The following is a 19,442-nucleotide window of genomic DNA, read 5'->3' on the forward strand; positions in this document are numbered from 1 at the left end:
CGGACCGAAGAGCGCAACAATCAGACGACTACAGTGACATCACTGTTCAAAACAGGTGCTACTGGGGTGCAGTTATTTCTCATTCAATGACGTATGTGCGTCATGCTTGCTGTAATAACGAGTGCAGCTCACACACCCACACAAAGAAGTCGGTTGATGGTTGATGTAACAACGCTCTCTCATTTCAGTTGCACTCTTTCGTGTTTCGGCTTCGGTTTCGCTGCAGACTTGGGGAGAATTTCATTACTCCGCAGTTATTACTAGGGGCTGCTTTTCAATATCTCAAAGCGGCAGTCAGGCTTTCGCACCAAAGACTTCAATTCTTTCACTTGAAATAACTGGCCAGCTTATCTGATTAAAAATTCAATTATTTTAACTTTCCTAATTACTGTTCAAAAAATATCTTCAACCCTCTTAAGATGCCTGCCACTATGAAAACAACAATATATATATATATATATATATATATATATATATATATATATATATATATATATATATATATATATATATTTATATTTATATATATATTTATATATTTATTAATTTATTTATTTATTTATGTATACATATATATATGGGAAAGAAGTGTATACACTTCTTTCCCTTACTCATTAACGAAGCTCTCCTACTGGCAGACCTAGTGCCTTAGGTTATATACGAGGGACTATTGATGAGCTGCTAGCTCGCAATAAATTCACATGCTACGTGACGCCACACAGGCTCATAAAGAGTGTGCCACACTCGCCGCCATGGCTACGGAGGGCGCTGACTGACACTCCCACGTTTAAATTCTCATATATACCCAATAAAAGTGACCGCCATGGTAGCTCAGTGATAGAGCATCGAACACGTTATTCGGAGGTCGCAGGTTCAGTTCCTCCCCACGGCAAGTTATCTTTTCACCCACTTTTCTTTCTTCACATTGCCATTACGAATCAGTCTAATATTTTCCCCTATACTTTCCTTGACATCATTGTCTGTTAGATCTCATTATATATATATATATATATATAAATATATATATATATATATATATATATATATATATATATATATATATATATATATATATATATATATATATAGTAAGTAGTGGGGGAAACTCTATGGCTGGAGGGACGGCCGCCATGATTGCTCAGTGGCTAGAGCATCGAACGCGTTATACGAAGGTCGTAGGCTCGATTGCTGCTAACGGCAAGTTATTTTTTCACCCACTTTTCTTTCTTCCTATTTACATTACATTGGTTCTAATACCTTCCCCTATACACTCCTTGGCATTATGATCTGTTAGATCTCATTAATATTGTGTCAAAACACGGAGAAACGAGCCATTACGTATACACTTCTTTTCCTTATATATACACACACACACACACACACACACACACACACATATATATATATATATATATATATATATATATATATATATATATATATATATATATATATATATATATATATATATATATATATATATATATATATATATATATATATATATATATGTGTGTGTGTGTGTGTGTGTGTGTGTGTGTGTGTATTTATATGCGTGTGTGTTCCGTAGGGTCCTGGTGTGGAGCACGTGTTCCCACACGATACCAAGAATTCAAGCGCATCACTCACCGTGTCGTCGACGTGAAAAAAGTTAGAGAATCCTCCAAGCACCGACCACCAGCGCAGCTCACAGTTGTGTACTTGGGCATCAATTTTTTCTTTCCAGATAGGACCAGACCCAAACAACGGCTCCAGGAACAGTATCAGCATCACCAGAATGGCCAGTGGTATAAGTCTTAAAAATGAAAGTGCAACATAATGTTGTCAGAAACAATCGAGAAAGATAATTCCATCTTTGATCTAGCAGGTAGTAAGAAAATTAGAACTATTTATTATGCCTAAAAGGCGCGCTAGAAGGGCAGATAAATATTTATTGATTAATTCAGCATCTTTTCCTGAAGTATACTAAAAAATTTAATTTTTTATTTGAGTGCAGAATAGCTGGTGCAATGAATCATGTAGAGAAATTTTATGTGGTTTTTGTTAATTTTTCTGAACATGAACACTTTATTCTGTTGAACAGAAGTCGACTTGTTCTCGTTAACGTAACAGCTCTCACCGTAGCAGAAGCGTTGCAAACGTATTAGTGCAAGCAAAGTAAACATTCATTCCGGCCACTTACATGACATTATGTTCTCGTCACACATGCAAACCTTCACAACACCTTCAAAGTTGTGTTGTAGTTGGAAGCGAACGTGTCGATCATACGAAATCAAGTTTTAGCTGCGCCTGTTCAAACGTTATTACGTGCTCTAATGTTCACTTTGTCGCAAGCAGTACTTTGGTGATATTGGACAACCAAGTAATGTTTAAGTGATTGGTTGGCACGTGCACATGGTAATAAAATTATCGAAAGCAGTAGCGCAGCATCTTAAGGTGGCCTAACCAACTTCGATGATATGAAGCTCTATGTACATGCGTAGCATTGGCAAACTCGCTCATGAGTCGATTCACTCTATCTCAAATTGAGGCGAGAATAGCCTAATACATGACATTCAAACTGTCAAACTTCTGATCCCCGAGTGATAGCTAGTACCGAAAGTCATGTTTCATTCACAATCCTAATCCATTCCCACCAATAGGTATATACATTTCAAATGCTGCTCTTAAATTCATCTTATTCCGTAGGTGCACAAAAATGACCTGTAGGAGATTTGGGTCATTTTTAATATTTTTTTGCTATTACGATCCTAAAACTGTCATGTTCACTTACTGCTCACGTGTGATGCCGTTTTTCTCGTTTTCTTTCTCCATCGTTACTTTTTCAAAATACAACGGTGGGAAATTCCTGAAGCCCTGCTGCTTTATGGCACAGCGAAATTATCCCACACTTCCTTTCATTCTATCAACACGAACAAAATGTCGCTGCACCAGAATTTTTTTGTGACAGATTAGGAAGGCGAATAAGATAATTCTTTATGAAAGAGGCACGGAATAAATCCTGGGTTCGTATAGTCCGGCATCAATTCTACAAAGTTTTTCTAAAAAGTTCGAGCAAATGTTTCACGTTGGTGTCGCACTGTTTTTTTTTAATGTGGGCTAATGACCTAGAAGTGTGGTTCTTGGAAAGTAGCATCTACTGAAGTCGTATTGCTTACAAAAAAAGGAGAAGGTCTTATTCGTAATATAAAAAACAAAGTAATGACTTCAATAATAGTAGTACGGGTAATGCTCTAAAAGAGTGGTTCTCTAACCGGGGTCCGCAAACACCGGGAGGTTTGCGAAGCCGTTTTCAGAGGTTTACGAAACCCATCCTAAACACACACACACACACACACACACACACACACACACACACACACACACACACACACACACACACACACACACACACGCGCGCGCGCGCGCACGCACGCACGCACACACGCACGCACGCACACACACACGCGCACACACACACACACACACACGCACACACACACAATGTACTCTTGAGAAACCAACAATGTTCCTTGACTAAAGTTCCTTCAAACTTTCAGTATGTTTTCACATTGTGGTGGAGCTGAATTATATTTTTCCTGCGTCATGCGATGGTTATTATGCTTTTGTTGCAGTTTTCAACGACATTGGAAAGCGAGCAAACTTTTTCTAGGCTTTCACATTCGAATTGGCTGCAGACCTCACAACTTATTCGCAAGCTGTTGAGATTAGATAGGCATGGTACGTAATTATTACGTTTCCTTGCGAGGGAGAAACAAAAGGCACCTGTTTCACACTGCATCGTTTTGTTAAATTATGGCCTCCCCCACCACTTTTTTTTTTCCTTTTCTCTCATGGGGAGGGGTGCCTCGTCACATCCAACGGCCCACACAGGGTTTCCGAAACAATTGTGACTGAGAATCACTGCTCTAAACTTTTCAATTTAATCGAGCATAAAACATTAAAACACTTTTTTAGGACTTCCCGATTTTGGTGTGCAAAGTATTGCCCTTTATCTAGTATTTAGTTACTCATATATTTATATTTAATACTACAGTGGAACGCAGTGGCCGGTCAAGGCAGCCGAAGGCATGATCTAAACGTCAAAAAGAACGTGTTTACAGCACCGTTTCCACGGTAGCTTCTGAGCGCCACCCGACACTCTTGAACCATTATGACCGCCAAGTGGCGGGCACACAGTCTTTCAAAAAGTGTCTCTACCCTGGAAGTGGAGGCGCTCGCACATCTATGCACCCTATGTCTGTGGCAACCGCAGCGTCATCTGCAAGTCTCTTATATGCCAATCCACATTGATTTGATATGTGGGGTTGAACGTCCGAAAACCACCATATGATTATCAGAGACGCCGTAGTGGAGGGCTCCGTAAATTTCGACCACCTGGAGTCTATATGGAACTCCACAGGACATGTAGAAAAAAAAACAGATGCGCTTAGTACGGCTCTTTTTTATTTTAACAAGATGTTGAAGAACTTGTTCACAGAGCATACTATGGTAATACTTAGTAAAGAGTCAATCATTCTGAGTTATGTCAGCAAAAGTTATTCTAGGAAGGAAAATAGAAGAAAAAGAATGACAGGGAGGTTAACCAGCCAATGGGTAGCCGTTTTGCTACCTTGCGCATAGGAAGGAGATGGAGGAGATGAAAGATGAAGAGGAGAGAGGGAAGAAAGATAAACACAACACATTCGGCAGCACACACACGCGCCCTAAGTCATAGTCCAGTCTTGTGTTTCGCGGTGGGTGACGTTGTTACAGCCGCTTGTTCAAGTCTGTGTCGCGTAGGAGTTTCAACAGAGCTTTTGTCGCCTTCTGTTGTAATGTCTTCTCTAGGGCACTTGAAAGAATAGTGTCCACAGACATTTGGCTGTTGTCGAACCGCGCTAGAACGGACGTCAGTGACTCTCTCTGGATTTCATACAACGGACAGTCGCACAGGATGTCGTGTAGCGTCTTTTCGCTACGACAGGCCTCGCAGAGAAAGCGTTGCCGTCCATTCCTATGACAAATGAATAAGATTTTCTAAATGCCACTCCTAGCCATAAGCGATGAAGAAGGGTGGCTTCTCTTCTGTAGAGCCCAGTGGGCATGCGGAAAGCCATCAAAGAGGACAGGTGGTGTTGACGATTTGTCTCGTTGCTTGGTGGGCACCATAGTGAAAACGCGAGTTCACGCGCAAGTCGTCGAAGATTACTGGCAGCATCGGTCCGCGGAAGTGGTATGGCTTCTTTTCGTGTTCTTTCAAGAGCTTCCCGCGCGGCAGAATTGGCCTGTACGTTCCCTATGACGCCGCAGTGACTTCGTAACCACTGAAACGTCACATCATGCTCTTTCTCATGTGAAGTGTGGAAAAGGCATCGAATTTCAAAAACAAGCTGCTCGTACGGCCTGCGACGCGGTGCTCAGAGCACAGATTGTAGGGCAGCCCTTGAGGCGCTGAAAATGGACCATTATTGCGGTGGTTCCCGATTGACCACACAAAGTGCAGCGCGCAAAGCAGCTAGTTCCGCTGCTGTAGATGCCATGGACTGGTCAGTCCTAAAGCTGATGGTAATACCTCCTGCTGGGACAAATACTGCACCTGACAAACACTGGTGGTTCATGGAGCCATCGGTATATATATGTACACTGTCTGAAGATTTCTCATGCAAAAGAAGAAGAGACAGTTGTTTCAGCACGGGCGATGAAATGTCACATTTTCTCCGGATTCCTCCGGACTTCGCAGCCACTGAAACGTCACATGAAGCCTTTTCTCGTGTGAAGTGTGAAAAAGGCATCGAATTTCGAAAACAAGTTGTTCTTACGGCCCGTGACGCAGTGCTGAGAGCATAGATTGTAGGGCAGCCCCTAAGTTGCTGAAAATCGACCATTGTTGCGGTGGTTCCCGATTGACCACACAAAGTTCAGCGCGCAAAGCAGCTAGTTCCGCTGCTGTAGATGCCGTGAAGTGGTCAGTCCTAAAGCTGAAGGTAACACCTCTTGCTGGGACAACTACTGCACCCGATGAACACTGGCGGTTCGTGGAGCCATCGGTACATATATGTACACTGTTTGAATATTTCTCATGCAAAAGAAGAAGAGACAGTTCTTTCAGCAAGGGCGATAAAAGCTGAGATTTTCTCCGGATCTCTGGTACACTAAGATGCACTGTGGGTCGAGTAAGACACCAAGGGGGTATCGATGGTTTAGATGCAGGAGTGAAGCCTGAGGGAATTTTCTCGTTGTACTTCACAATCATTTTAGCGAATGATGCTTGGTGCCTCTCTGCAGGCAACAGTACAAGGTGATGACAAGAGCACGTGCAAAGTGTCTTATTTGCGTTTTCAGGACTTCTACAGCAATGAGAGTTTGTATTGGATAGTCACCAGCAATTGCAATTTTTGTCTCGGTTGACCTACATCTGGGCAGACCAAGGCACACTCTCAGTGCTTGGGCTTGTACTGCCTGTAGAACACGAACATTGGTCTTGCAGGTATTGCTTAGCAAAGGCAAACTATATATCAAGAAACCGAAAAGCAAGGCTTTGTAAAGTTCCATGAATGTGTCTACTGACATTCCCCACGTCTTTCCTGCCAGGAATTTGAACAATTGGGAAATAAATAGCGGTCAGGCGCTTCTTCATATAGGCCACATGGGGACTCCATCAGAGGTCCCTATCAATAATGATGCCCAGAAACTGGTGGTTTCTGGCGTAAGAAATGGGTCGCCCGCAGATTGATATGACATAAGGGGTCATTGCTTTGCGAGTGAAGGTCACCAGCGCACATTTTTCTAGTGATATTATCTAAGAATTTCGCTTGCATTCTAGAGAATTTATAGGATAAGTCTAGCGATAGAACGTTGCCTTAGGTTCATTTTACTGGTGGTCGTGCAACGCAAGCAACAAACTGTCGGCAGTGTTAGAGTTGTAATTTACCCGAACGTTGTGCGTAAGTTTTTGTACGTGTCATCAATGTGGTATGCTTCGAAGGTAACCTATATTAAGTCCCGCTTGTGCATGAAATGGCTGCGGACGTATTTCGTTCTTAATGTATGTCAAAGTTTACTCTGACAATTACCTGAAAAAAGTGCCCTATGAATGTAAATAAAAACTCCCCTAAGTCCATCCATAAACCCGTCTTGTTGGGGAGTACATTTTTTTCTTCCTCTGGATGATATTTATAAAAACCCCATCAGGGCATGCGCTAGAGGACAAGTCATTTACTCCCATCTGAAATTATTTTTGCTTGCAGTGTACGAGCCAAGAAAAAGCAATATTATTCAATGTTTTTTCGTGATCCCGAACGCCTCAAAACATGGGCCAAGGCCGTGCTCAGGAAAGATAATACGCTCAGCACAAAGGATGCAGTCTGCAGCAGCCCTTCAACGATGATGTGATTCTGCAGAAAAGATACATCTGAGAACTGGCAGGAAGGACCCTGATCAATGCGCCAAAAAGCGCTCTTTCGAAAGATGCAACTTGCATTTTTCCATCTTCTCTCTTACACCCCTCTTCACAGTCCAGCAAAACAGAGCTACCTACCACGGAGCACGAACATTTGTTTTATGTTATGCAACACTATGAGACGTTGAACTAAATGGTGTTTTTTTCTTGCACAGGCGTAGTCAGAATTTTTCGCAGTGTATTATGGTCTACATTCACTGTTTTTCTGTGAGTATGGCTGCAGTGGCGTTCTGACAAAGTTGCGCTGATTGTTCAAAACAAAAAAAAATATAATTAGTTCCCCGCGCACAGTAAGGAGAAGTGATGAGGGCAGCGAGAATACATGTGCTGTTCCTCTGTTAACATGTTCTCCCTACTGTTAATCACACAACCGTGATATTTACGCCATATATTTATCATTAGAGCCACGAAAATCAAATTTGGCACCACAGCACCAAATGGTGGCCATGTAATACACGCCAACAAATTGTTCTAGGTATCTAATTGGTTGCTTCTTTTTTTATTAGCAATCACACGGTATTTTTCAAGTTCTTCTTTGCTGGTCATCAAAAGCGTAAGCGTTCCGCATGCTGTTAGCGCGCACTTATGACCCAGCTTGCCACTCCGAGTGGGACAGTTACCATCAGCAAATGCGTGAAAACTAGAGCATTTAAATAGAGAGCTTCTGCATGCAAAATTTTGCAAGAAAGGTGAATGATGTACGTATCTGTTACGTTCCAAGAAGTGTTAGGTTTACAGGACGTGTGAAAACCGCGTTGAAATGTCGGCGTGCGTTTAATAAACAAGCATGTAGACCACGCTTGCCTCGTGTCTCAAACCTCCATTATGTTTGGGGAGAAGAGTATTCAATTTTCCCTCTTTGGCAGGAACAACACTCGTGTGTAACTCAACTTGAATTTCCCGCGAATGGGTGGTTTTTATAGCAACGCCTCTTTCTGTCTTCAACTTGCGTGCACTTGCTAGTAGGTATGCGCTGCCGGCAGTGACCCAGCAGACGCACGTCGCTGTTTTTTTTATCTGGTCAATAGCTTCTCGCGAGTGCCCCCACTTAAAATTTTTCCATCTTATACCGTGGCTAGTACCGTGGCGCCGGAAAAGGACATGGTGGAAGGAGCAATGACTTGCTTAGCGAGTAGGTGGTGCCCTCTCTTGAGCAGTGCGAGAGTCAGCGGCAGATTATCGAGACCTTTTTAGCAATCGTAAGTTGTCTATTGCAGTTACTTCAAGGTTAATTTTTTATTTATATTACTTTTCCAAGACTCGTTAGATTGACGCAACATTGAGCTTTGCTTGCTCGTTTTAGGCCTGAATTTATCCCTTGTTTTGAGCGTAATTCCGTCAGTGGATGGACAAATAGCCGGGCCCAATTTGAAAACGAAGACAAAGAAGAGAGGAAAACCGCACACCGCTGCCCTTACGTATGAAACTTCAATGAAACTTTAAGTGAAGAAAACGTAAACTCTTAAACTACTCATTAGAGCAGCACTTTATGTTGCTTGTCTTTCGTCGTTTGTTTCTAGGTGCGAAGCGTCTTATGGTCGAGTTCAATCCGGTGTGCGGTGTGACCACTCTTACAGCGCATGCGCCCTTCTACCCTCTCGCCTCTCATACGCTTCTCCTCTTTCGCCTCGCAACGCCGACGCAGGCAGCGTCTGCTCGCCGGCCCCCTCTTTCTCCTCTAGGCCTCCTTCCCAGCGGCGTTCACACCTCCATTGCGAATGCGCGCCCCCTCCCCTTCTTTGTCTTCCCCTATACACGGGTTCACTCTCTCGCCTCGCAGTGCCATAGCAGACAACGTATTCTAGCAAGTTTCTTGGCTGAAAAAACCGACTGCTCACACTGCACAACCGTTTTCTGTATCTTGACGTACAAGGTAGTGCCGGTCGGGGATTGCTTCACTGCGTCGGTGAACAATTAAAATTCACAGCGTGCGCAATAATTAAACGTGGACTGCGGGTCTCTGCACTGTTGCGAATGACGGCAATGCCAACATGGTCCCGAAGGCGCCACTGCTTCGAACTCCGCCGAAAAGATCACCTGCCGTTTGGTAGCGCAGGTTTCTCAGCTCGCGACTGCTTCTGCGCAAAGCTGATAGACGAGCGGACGAGACGACAATGAGTTTAAACAAGGTTTATGTACAGCATATATACAGAGGTGTTACGAATTCGGCACTGGGGCCGACAGAGACTCGAAGAGTCGAGCTCTCCTCTCTAACACATAGGTCTGCTCTCAAACGGGTTCCTTGTCAAAAGGGGTCCGCTCTGACACACATGTCAGCTTTCACCTAGGACCGCCGATCGCGACGCGCCGCAGGGCTTCTTTTATTTGCACCGGGTCCAACCAAAATGTCCAATCAGAAGCGCCGCTGGTCGTCAGGGCAGACTCCTCCAATGGGGTCGCCGCGCAATGCGTCAGACCCCCAGACATGAAGACGCCAGTTGTTTACTCGACGGGTCGCTTGCCGAGGCTGACTCACTGCACGTGCACGCCAGAGAGGCGCCGTCGCCTGTTGACGCCGTTGAGTTGTTCGCGTCAGGCGGACTGGCCTTGACACAGATTGCCTTTTTCAGAGGCACGGCCGTTCGCTGTGGACTCGCAGGCATAACAGCACCCCCGCAGCCAGACAATGCGCCGAAAAGACGACCTGCTTCCACGGGGCTCGGATGACAGGCGCATTCGTTCGCCATTGCCTTTTTCAGAGGCACGGCCGTTCGCTGTGGACTCGCAGGCATAACAGCACCCCCCGCCGCCAGACAATGCGCCGAAAAGACGAGCTGCTTCCACGGGGCTCGGATGACAGGCGCGCTCGTTCCCCAGGTCCCTCCAGGTTCGCCTCCAGGGCCATGGGGAGAATGCAGCTCCAGACTCTGTTCCGGGAACACATCCCATTCTTGACGACAGATCCCAGCTCCACTGGCTCGTCGCCACAACTTGCTGGCCAACTTCGCTCGTCTCTTCTGACCATCTTCGGTTTCAGCACTTGTCGACGGTTCTGCAACTTGCTAAGAACGGTTCGACAACAGACAACACACGACACAAGCAAGTGCCCTCGGTCACCCAACAGAACACCAGACAAAGTATAGTACAACATATACCTATCTACGTGTCTATCGGAATTTTGTTCCCTCTACATCAAGAGGCACATGTGGGACACAAGACTCTTAAAGTAAGAACTTGAATTTTTCACACTTACAACAACGCAACGAATTAGAATACCACATAAAGTCGGCCCCTTGAGATCACTCTGAACGAGAGCGCTCAGCCCAGGTCGTGATGAGGTCAAAATTTTGCCCCGAATTGCCAGCGAGAAACCGAAAGGTTGAGAAGGTACTAGCTAGAACGCACTGCTCAATGCACCTGCATTAGCGTTTAGCTTCCCCCCCCCCCCTTTTTTGATAGTGAACGTCAAAGTTGCGCTGTGGAGCAACAAACTCCACCTCAGTAACCGGCCACTTTTAGGCGACGATACCTATGCGGCACCAAGAGCGGCTCACACTTGCGACGTTGCACAGTTGCACAGGGGAACAACGATACGGCTTGCTACGGATTGACTCCTCACCGCTTAGCTCGATATCGTGTTTGATCACCCTCGTGTTTCCGTGACAGCCCGAAAACACGTCTTCAAACACCAAAACAATCTTTCTCGGGTCCTCCTTTTGGACTTCACTTAACCTAGGCTCTAGGTTTATCTGCTCCCAGATTACTTTCGATCCCCCTTCGATTACCTCACTAGTACTCAAAACTTCCGCTCCCTCTTCCTCTGAAGCACTTAAAAGTAAATTTACGACTGCTTTCAAGTTACTGTGATAAATTTTGTTCCGCCGCCTTCCTAATTTCACTTCATAATTCGTATCGAGAAGCTTCGATATCACTTTGGCGGGCCCTTCCCAATGAATCTCAAGCTTGTTCCTTTTGGACGGCTGCAGCAGCATTACCTGATTATCAACTTCAAAAGCGCGCTTCTTCACCGATTTCTCGTAGTGCTCCTTCGACAGCACTTGTGCCGCGTTTTTGTGGCTTTCCACTAGCGCTTCGATCAAGAGGTCCTCACGCTGCTCTCGAATGAGCGTCTCTCAATCAACTCTCGGCAGCTCGCTCCAACTTTCCGCTACAGGCGAGAGCGTTGCAGCCCTCTCGCTCTGATTCAATGGCGCCATGTGGTCTCCCCCTACGCATACCGCGCCGGTCGCTTCGGCGACGGGCCACTCGCGTGACTGCTCACATGACTCGCGCGGAAAATTTCCTTTCTGGGGTTCCGTCGAGCCGCCGACAAGGTCACTTGAGAGTTCACCGCATTGAACAAGGTCAAGCTTCCGCGAAAGCTTTCGCGCTTGCAATCGCGTGAGGGCCATGTACGCTAAGTTGGGAAAGAACAATTTGCCGTGCTCTTTGAGAAGCTGCTCTGAGTTGTTGGAGAAAAGATAAGGAAAACGATCATTTAGCGCGGCAGACACAGCCGCTTCGGTGCGAAGCTTACCGAACGGGCCTTCAATGACAACCGTGGCGATTGGTAAGCGAACACTCTGCTCCTCGGCGACTTGCCTGATCCACGCGCATTCTCCTGTAAAGTCATCCGGAGACACCAATGAAGGATGGACAACGTCCATGGTTGCCGCTGAGTCTCTAAGTGCTCGGCCCGTTTTCTCATTCACCCTAATTTCTTGGAGATACGGCTCCAACAACCGCATGTTTTTTTCTGATTCTCGGATTGTTGCGAAGGCAAACTTTTCCTGACAGTTTCTCGCGATGAGTCCTTCCTTTTTGCAGTTGTAGCAGATTAGCGGCTTCTGTTTGTTTTCCGATTCAAATGTCTGTGTGGTAGAAACCTCACTCGATTTCTCTGCTTCTGTTTGCCCTTCCCCTACACTGTCCTTCGTAAGAGACGGGTCCTTCTTGAAATTACGGTGCGGAGCGGGTCTCCGTTGATCAGGTTTCTTTGAAAAGCCCTCTTTTCTCTCATTCTTTTCAACGCGCACTGCCCTGCTGTGCAACTTTCGGCGAGTATAATACTCCTCAGCTAACTCTGCTGCCTTGTTTAGCTGTACTTCACCAAGTCTGTCCTGGAGCCAAAGCCTGACATTATCCTCGATGCAGCGGTAGAATTGCTCCAATGCAACGCATTCCACCACTCTATCGCGGTCGTCATAAACACCTTCGCCCTTGAGCCATTCAATTAAATCGGCTTTAAGACGAAACGCGAAGTCAACCTGTGACTCAATCCCCTTTTTAGCATACCAGAACCTTTGCCTGAAAGCCTCGGGTGACAACTTATAACGTCTCAAGAGCACTTCCTTAACCTCGTCATAGCTCTCAAACGCTTCCCTCGACAAGCAAGTTATCGTGTCGGACACTTCGCTGGGAAGAAGAGCTAGCAGGTTTCGCGCCCAAAGAGGCCGCTCCAAAGCGTTTCGCTCACAGACGTGTTAAACTTGACGAGATACTTCGCCATGTCCTCGCCTACTACGAACGGTGGCAGTTGGTCCCGAATTCTAAAACCGCTGACCTGAATCGTCGGAGAAGCTACGCTAGGCGCCTGCGAACACTGTAGGATTGCCAATTCTATTCGTTTCAACTCGAGGCGCTCCTGTCTCTCGGCCTCCTCGCGACGTTCGCGCCTTTCAGCTTCTTCGCGAGCTTCGCGCCTTTCAGCTCCTTCGCGAGCTTCGCGCCTTTCAGCTTCTTCGCGAGCTTCGCGCCTTTCAGCCTCCTCACGTTTGCGAGCTTCTCGCCTTTCAGCCTACTCACGTTCGCGAGCTTCTCGCCTTTCAGCCTCCTCGCGGCGTGCTTTGATCTCCACCCAGGCCTCATCGACTTCCTCAGCCGACACTCCCTCATGCTTCATGATCTCAAGGATCGCTTGCTTTCGTTTCGCACGGCCCAAAGTAATGCCGAGTTCCTCACAAATTTCGATGAGTTCCTTCACTTTAAGGTTCTCCATCGTTCACACTAGCCTCTTGCTGTTTGCCCCTGTTAACAATTTACTTGCCGTACCCACTATAAGTCAACTAGCAAGACGCGCAAGCAATTTTTCACACTCCCGTGTTTACCCCCTCTGCATTAACTTTGGTTTCAAAGCGCTTCAACTTGGCTTTAAACGATCAAAGCTCACTTCAATGCTTCACACAGCCCTTCTCTAGACTACTACAACCTGAGCTAGAGTAGTCTGGTGAACTGAGGGGAAAACATCAGGCACTCACCGCGTCGATGTCGCTGACGCTGGCCGATCCCGCAGCTGCCAACCACTGTTGCGAACGACGGCGACGCCAACACGGTCCCGAAGGCGCCACTGCTTCGAACTCCGCCGGAAAGGTCACCTGCCGTTTGGTAGCGTAGGTTTCTCAGCTCGCGACTGCTTCTGCGCAAAGCTGATAGACGAGCGGACGAGACGACGGTGAGTTTAAACAAGGTTTATGTACAGCATATATACAGAGGTGTTACGAATTCGGCACTGGGGCCGACAGAGACTCGAATAGTCGAGCTCTCCTCTCTAACACATAGGTCTGCTCTCAAACGGGTTCCTTGTCAAAAGGGGTCCGCTCTGACACACATGTCAGCTTTCACCTAGGACCGCCGATCGCGACGCGCCGCAGGGCTTCTTTTATTTGCACCGGGTCCAACCAAAATGTCCAATCAGAAGCGCCGCTGGTCGTCAGGGCAGACTCCTCCAATGGGGTCGCCGCGCAATGCGTCAGACCCCCAGACATGAAGACGCCAGTTGTTTACTCGACGGGTCGCTTGCCGAGGCTGACTCACTGCACGTGCACGCCAGAGAGGCGCCGTCGCCTGTTGACGCCGTTGAGTTGTTCGCGTCAGGCGGACTGGCCTTGACACAGATTGCCTTTTTCAGAGGCACTGCCGTTCGCTGTGGACTCGCAGGCATAACAGCACCCAATCGGAGTATTCTGTCTCTCATCACCAATTAGCAGCGATTGACATGTTCCAGTAGGAAACACCGGTCTATCACTGCGTGCTTAGCGCCTCTTGGGGTTTCTCTCCAGCGCAACGCCGTGTTAAGCGCTGGCGTCAACGCTGCAGCCAGTGTAAGCATTAGCGCTCGTTGCTTCACATCTATACACATGGTTCGCTTTAGCGGGAGATGGTGCGACTTTTACAGTGAAAGCTATATTGTGAGATCACAACACGGATAACGTGCGGCGTCGTAGTTATCCGCTGCCACCGCCGGTGCCAGTAACCTGTACCTCAAGAATAAAGAAAAAAAACTCAGAGGAATTTAAAAAACATTAAGGACACAACGGGAATCAAACCCGTGTTTTGCGCGTGCCAGCCCGCATTCCACAACGGAGCTACACCGGCGCTTGAACTCTTTTTCAAACTCGCTTTGGGCAGGCTTGATGTCGGGAAAGTAATTGCGTTAAATGAGTAATATAGTGTTTTAGAACACGAAAGGGACAACCAGGCGTCACGCAATGCGAATTGCATAAAGAGTGGGTCGTTCGATCCTCCAAATTATTACAAAAGCTTGTTCTTGACTACGTAATAACTATAGCGCGTACGAACTTCAGTCATAATTCTTCAGTCATCGTCGTCAGCCAGTGCACAAAAAAATTGGACAAAAATCTTAGCAAGTGCGTAGCGGATACCACGCTTCTTTGAAAAATGCTGAAAGACAGCTTAGTGACAGCCAGCCTACTACACCAAAATTATGTTATTCTTGGCATATACCGAGCAAGTGTGCTTGTAGCAGTTATCCAAAGAGTGTTAAGAAAAGGCTCTGAAGAGCCACTCTTCAGGCTTCCACTGTGAATGTGCTGTGCGTTCCGCGCAGGCTTGGCGGTTATTTTGTGTGTGCTGTTTTTATTGACTTCAACGCTCCTTAATTACACGTCCACTGAAACAAGGTATTCTGAAGTTGCAGTCTTCTGTCGTACAACGCCTAAAAATTGATTGATTGATTGATATGTGGGGTTTAACGTCCCAAAACCACTATATGATTATGAGAGACGCCGCAGTGGAGGGCTCCGGAAATTTAGACCACCTGGGGTTCTTTAACGTGCACCCAAATCTGAGCACACGGGCCTACAACATTTCCGCCTCCATCGGAAATGCAGCCGCCGCAGCCGGGACAACGCCTAAAAAGGCCCTTCATGCCGAGAAGTTCGAACCTAGTTGCAGAACACAATAACAAGGAAAGTGTCATGGGTATTTATTACATTCTTTACTTATCCCACGTACTAAAGAATGTTGGGAGTAGAAGCCACGTTAATGTTGTATCTACTGCTGTCAACAAGCTAGGTAAGACATGCGCCGACGTGCAAAAAAATACTTGTATATCGGTAAATGACAAAACCTGGAGAGGAATTTGTTTCAAAAAACACATCAACGAATTTTTAGTCTGATTTCTCGTTATGGCATACTAAATCCCTGTAAAACTTGGCAGCTTCTGCGTGTATAAGAAAGGCTGTCATGCTAATCAGAGAATAATTAATCCTAAAAGTTATCTAAGGGTAGCGCCATCTAGACTTTCTTTGCAGTGCCAAAATTATAAAGGGGCCCTGTAACACTTTTCCAAGTAACCATTCAATGAATTCATTGAACGAGTTCACTGCTTGACGAATGGAGCGCTGCAAACATTTGTAGAATCTGTCAAGTAAAAGTAGGGTAACAGATTTGTTTCACGCTGTAATTGCTTTCTCTCTCATCTCGTCCTGACGAGCGTGCTGGATGCTAATCGGGGAGTAATGATAGGGGGCCGAGAAGTTACGTTGTGAGCCATTCATGACCTTGAGCGCTTTTTTTTTTTCGAATGCGCTGCTTACTTTCCGTGCGAGCGCGCGCGCGCGTGGTGAGCTTTCGCGGCGGCCACAAGCTCAAGTTAGCGCAGTGCTGTTCGCGGCCCTAACGTAGAGAGGGCAAAGCTCCGGTCGCTCAGACGGGCCGCGCCTGCTTGGTTTTTGCATTGCGCACTCGGAAAACGTGTTCCTTGGGGCTTTTATCTCGCATTTCGCTCGCTATCGGTGCCACTCCTTCACCATCCTGGAAAGCCGGCACGCACTCCTGCTGTATCGCGAGCTGCTACTAAAGTTTAAAACTGTCGAAGAGCTCCAAACTGCCCGTGAAGCTCTACCGTTTACAATGCAAATAGTGTGAGAAGCAATTGAATCAATAGTGGCTTATGAAAGTTCGTCGATACTTCCATGGTCTTGTCACTTTGAAGAATCTATCGCCGTGCACAGTATCAACATCTATAAACGGGAGAAACGTGATGGCCGGACTCATATGAAAAGGAAGTGTGCTTGTAAACTGAAAATGCATCAGATAGACAACCACTGTACGATTCGAGATCGGGCATCGGCTTTCCGAGACAACCATATATAATACGAAAGTAGCTGAGCTTACTAGCTTAATGCACCACTGTTCGAATACCATATAGTGAGCCCTGCAAGTGTTTTATAGACCTGGTGGTTGTAGACATCTCGTCGCCGCTCAGTGTCAACAAATATATGCTGCGTGTTCACGCTGGCCCGTGAGTTGAATTCCCGCATACGCCAGCTGAAGTTCTATTGAAGCGCAACATAGTAACATTGGGGTTAGATTTAGGTGAAAGAATGGCAGACAGAGTTTCTTGGCATTTATTATTTGAAGCGTACCGTAGGATGGTGCTTTATGTAGATAAAAGGGGCGCTCGGTGTGTGTGCGCCTCTCTCTGTTGTCGTCGTCGCGCCTTGCACTTCGAATAAATATATGTGCACGTAAAAAAATAAATCTTAGGTGGCCGGAATCAATCTGGAGTCTCACAACACCACGTCATGCCTCCGAATAATATCACGGTTTTTGCGTGTAAAATACTATATTCTTGCAAGCGCCCTAGCTTCGGGCGATATACAGCTGCCGCTACGAAGACGAGTAAAAAAAACCAAGACAGCAATAAAACTTGAGATGGTTTCGCAAAATTAGACTCGGTTGTTATGGGCGAAACTCGGCGTAACTAAAAACATGCTCAATCCTTGTACATTATGACGAAGACTAAGCGAGCTGTAAAAAGAACCAAATTGACATTCGAATCAGTGAACATGCTGCGTGATCAGGCCTGAATATGCATAATAAATGAAACATGTGCAGCAGAAAACATGCATGGTTGAAGTGGACATAAAATACTTTTTTTGTGTGTGCATCATTAGGCTTTCAAAGGAGCTGTGAAAAAATTGAAGGTAGCATTGAACTCACGATACGACGTTGTTAAAATCTGATGAAAACCTCTGCAAAAGTGAACCTCTTATGAAGCTGAACACTGTGAATTGCAATGATGCCAGGGACTCAGCAAAGCAGACGTAAGTTTAGTTTCTTCACACTGACCTCCAAATAAATTTAAAGCAGCGCGACCAACTTGGCATCCAAGCAATCCATATTCGAACGCCATTGTGCAGTAGTTTGCCGACAGTATTTAGAAGACACGACTACCGCAGCAAATGCCCATTTTACCGGTAACATACATATAGGATAAAGAACGCCACTCCCTTGTAAGCCCAGGCACCGTACCTTACACCCGGCAGCAGCTGATTGTATTTATGCACCGGCAGGTCGTATAGAAATGACAGTGTATATACTGTGCGATTTCAGGGCCCGCTAAAGTAATTTGGTTGTTCGAAATCAAACGGAGTCTTCCGATATGCATCGTGTGATGTAGCCCGAGTCGCTTTGGGACAGTATAGCCTAGAAATCAAGAAAAGTACTAAAATTATCATTTAAATTATGCATCTTGTTCTTATTCTCCATCTTCATTAAAGCGAACTTGAGCAGCATTAAGTAATCCAAATGTTGAACAATCATGTGACCACAGCTCATTCAGAGCTCTTTCCTTGTGAAATAGTCGTTATGGCCGTGACGGGTGGTACAGTATGGTATTTTTTTTTATACTCAAAGCTCTTCAAAAATCGGCCGCTGCTCTTCTGGGGTGCTATGCAGGATCGGCCGAATTTCACGAAACTGAGGATCTTCACGAACTCTGGCGACACCCCCTTGTCGACGAGCCAGCAGTACGAAAAAGTTAAATCCACCCCTCAGTGCGCTGCGTTTCACTGGGTACGATGAAACCAGTCATCGCGTCAAGGACGGTCGACTAACCCTCGTATTCTAGAACGTCCCTTCACTCAACGCTTCAACTCCACTTGAGAAAGCCGATGGGAGCGCCGTCTCTAGGCACGGCAAGTCACTGCATATCAGCGATAACTTGCTGCGATTCTGGAGTAGCGCAGCGTCATTTTCAGCCGAGCGGTGGCGCAGTACTCAACTCTGTTCAATGAAGAGTGGAAGTCTATTTTAGGAGCGTTTGTGAATACGGGAGTAAGTTGGGTGGTGTTTTCAAAGCAGAGGCATCTTCTTTCATTTCTTTGTCGTTCCACTAAGCGCAGAAGTGCACCCATGCAATAAATGTGTCAGAAAGTTTTCGTGATATTCTTTAGTTGCATGGGGTGTTTCAAAATATTTTTAAGCTTTTGATGCCGGCACTAAGTAGGTTTTAGAATAATCAACACAGTGGCCTCTGAGATTAGCACCATCCGAGCGTGTTACAACATCCTGACCACAGCTCAATCCAAGGCCACGTGTTATTATTGATGGTCAGCCTGTAGATTCTAGCGTGGTGCTCGGCCGCTGGTCGTCGTCTTTGTTGTCATCGCCCGCTAGCACCCGAGCACGTGCGGCCGGCTAATTAGCTATTATAGACGAAGCTCCTAAAGCCGTGAGTCTGTTCCTCCTAACTCGTGGTACGTGACCACCAAGTTCGATGACTCACTCAGCAGATGAGGACGGACGGACAGACAGACAGACAGACAGACAGACAGACAGACAGACAGACGCTTCACAGTTCACCAACAAATCTCTCCCAAGCTTCGCCCTAGTCATCATCATTAGCTCCGTGGATATGCCGTGATTTTTTCGGCTGCATGGTATACTTGGCTATAGGTGAGAACATGCTATGACCAGGCTAATTAAGTCAAATCACGATTAGGACAAGGTAATTACGCCACATCTTAAAATAATC

General features: G+C 46.1%; 1 protein-coding gene across 1 annotated transcript in view; it reads right to left on the reverse strand.

Moving 5' to 3' along the window:
• LOC119160819 (nose resistant to fluoxetine protein 6) overlaps positions 1–19,442 on the reverse strand; it is a 277,772-nt gene that overhangs the window by 67,527 nt on the left and 190,803 nt on the right. The window contains exon 9 of the mRNA XM_037413067.2: positions 1,630–1,795. Coding sequence (XP_037268964.2) covers positions 1,630–1,795 — 166 coding nt within the window. The remainder of the gene's footprint in view (positions 1–1,629; positions 1,796–19,442) is intronic.

This window comes from Rhipicephalus microplus, chromosome X, assembly GCF_043290135.1.
Source record: "Rhipicephalus microplus isolate Deutch F79 chromosome X, USDA_Rmic, whole genome shotgun sequence".
NCBI lineage: Eukaryota > Metazoa > Arthropoda > Arachnida > Ixodida > Ixodidae > Rhipicephalus > Rhipicephalus microplus.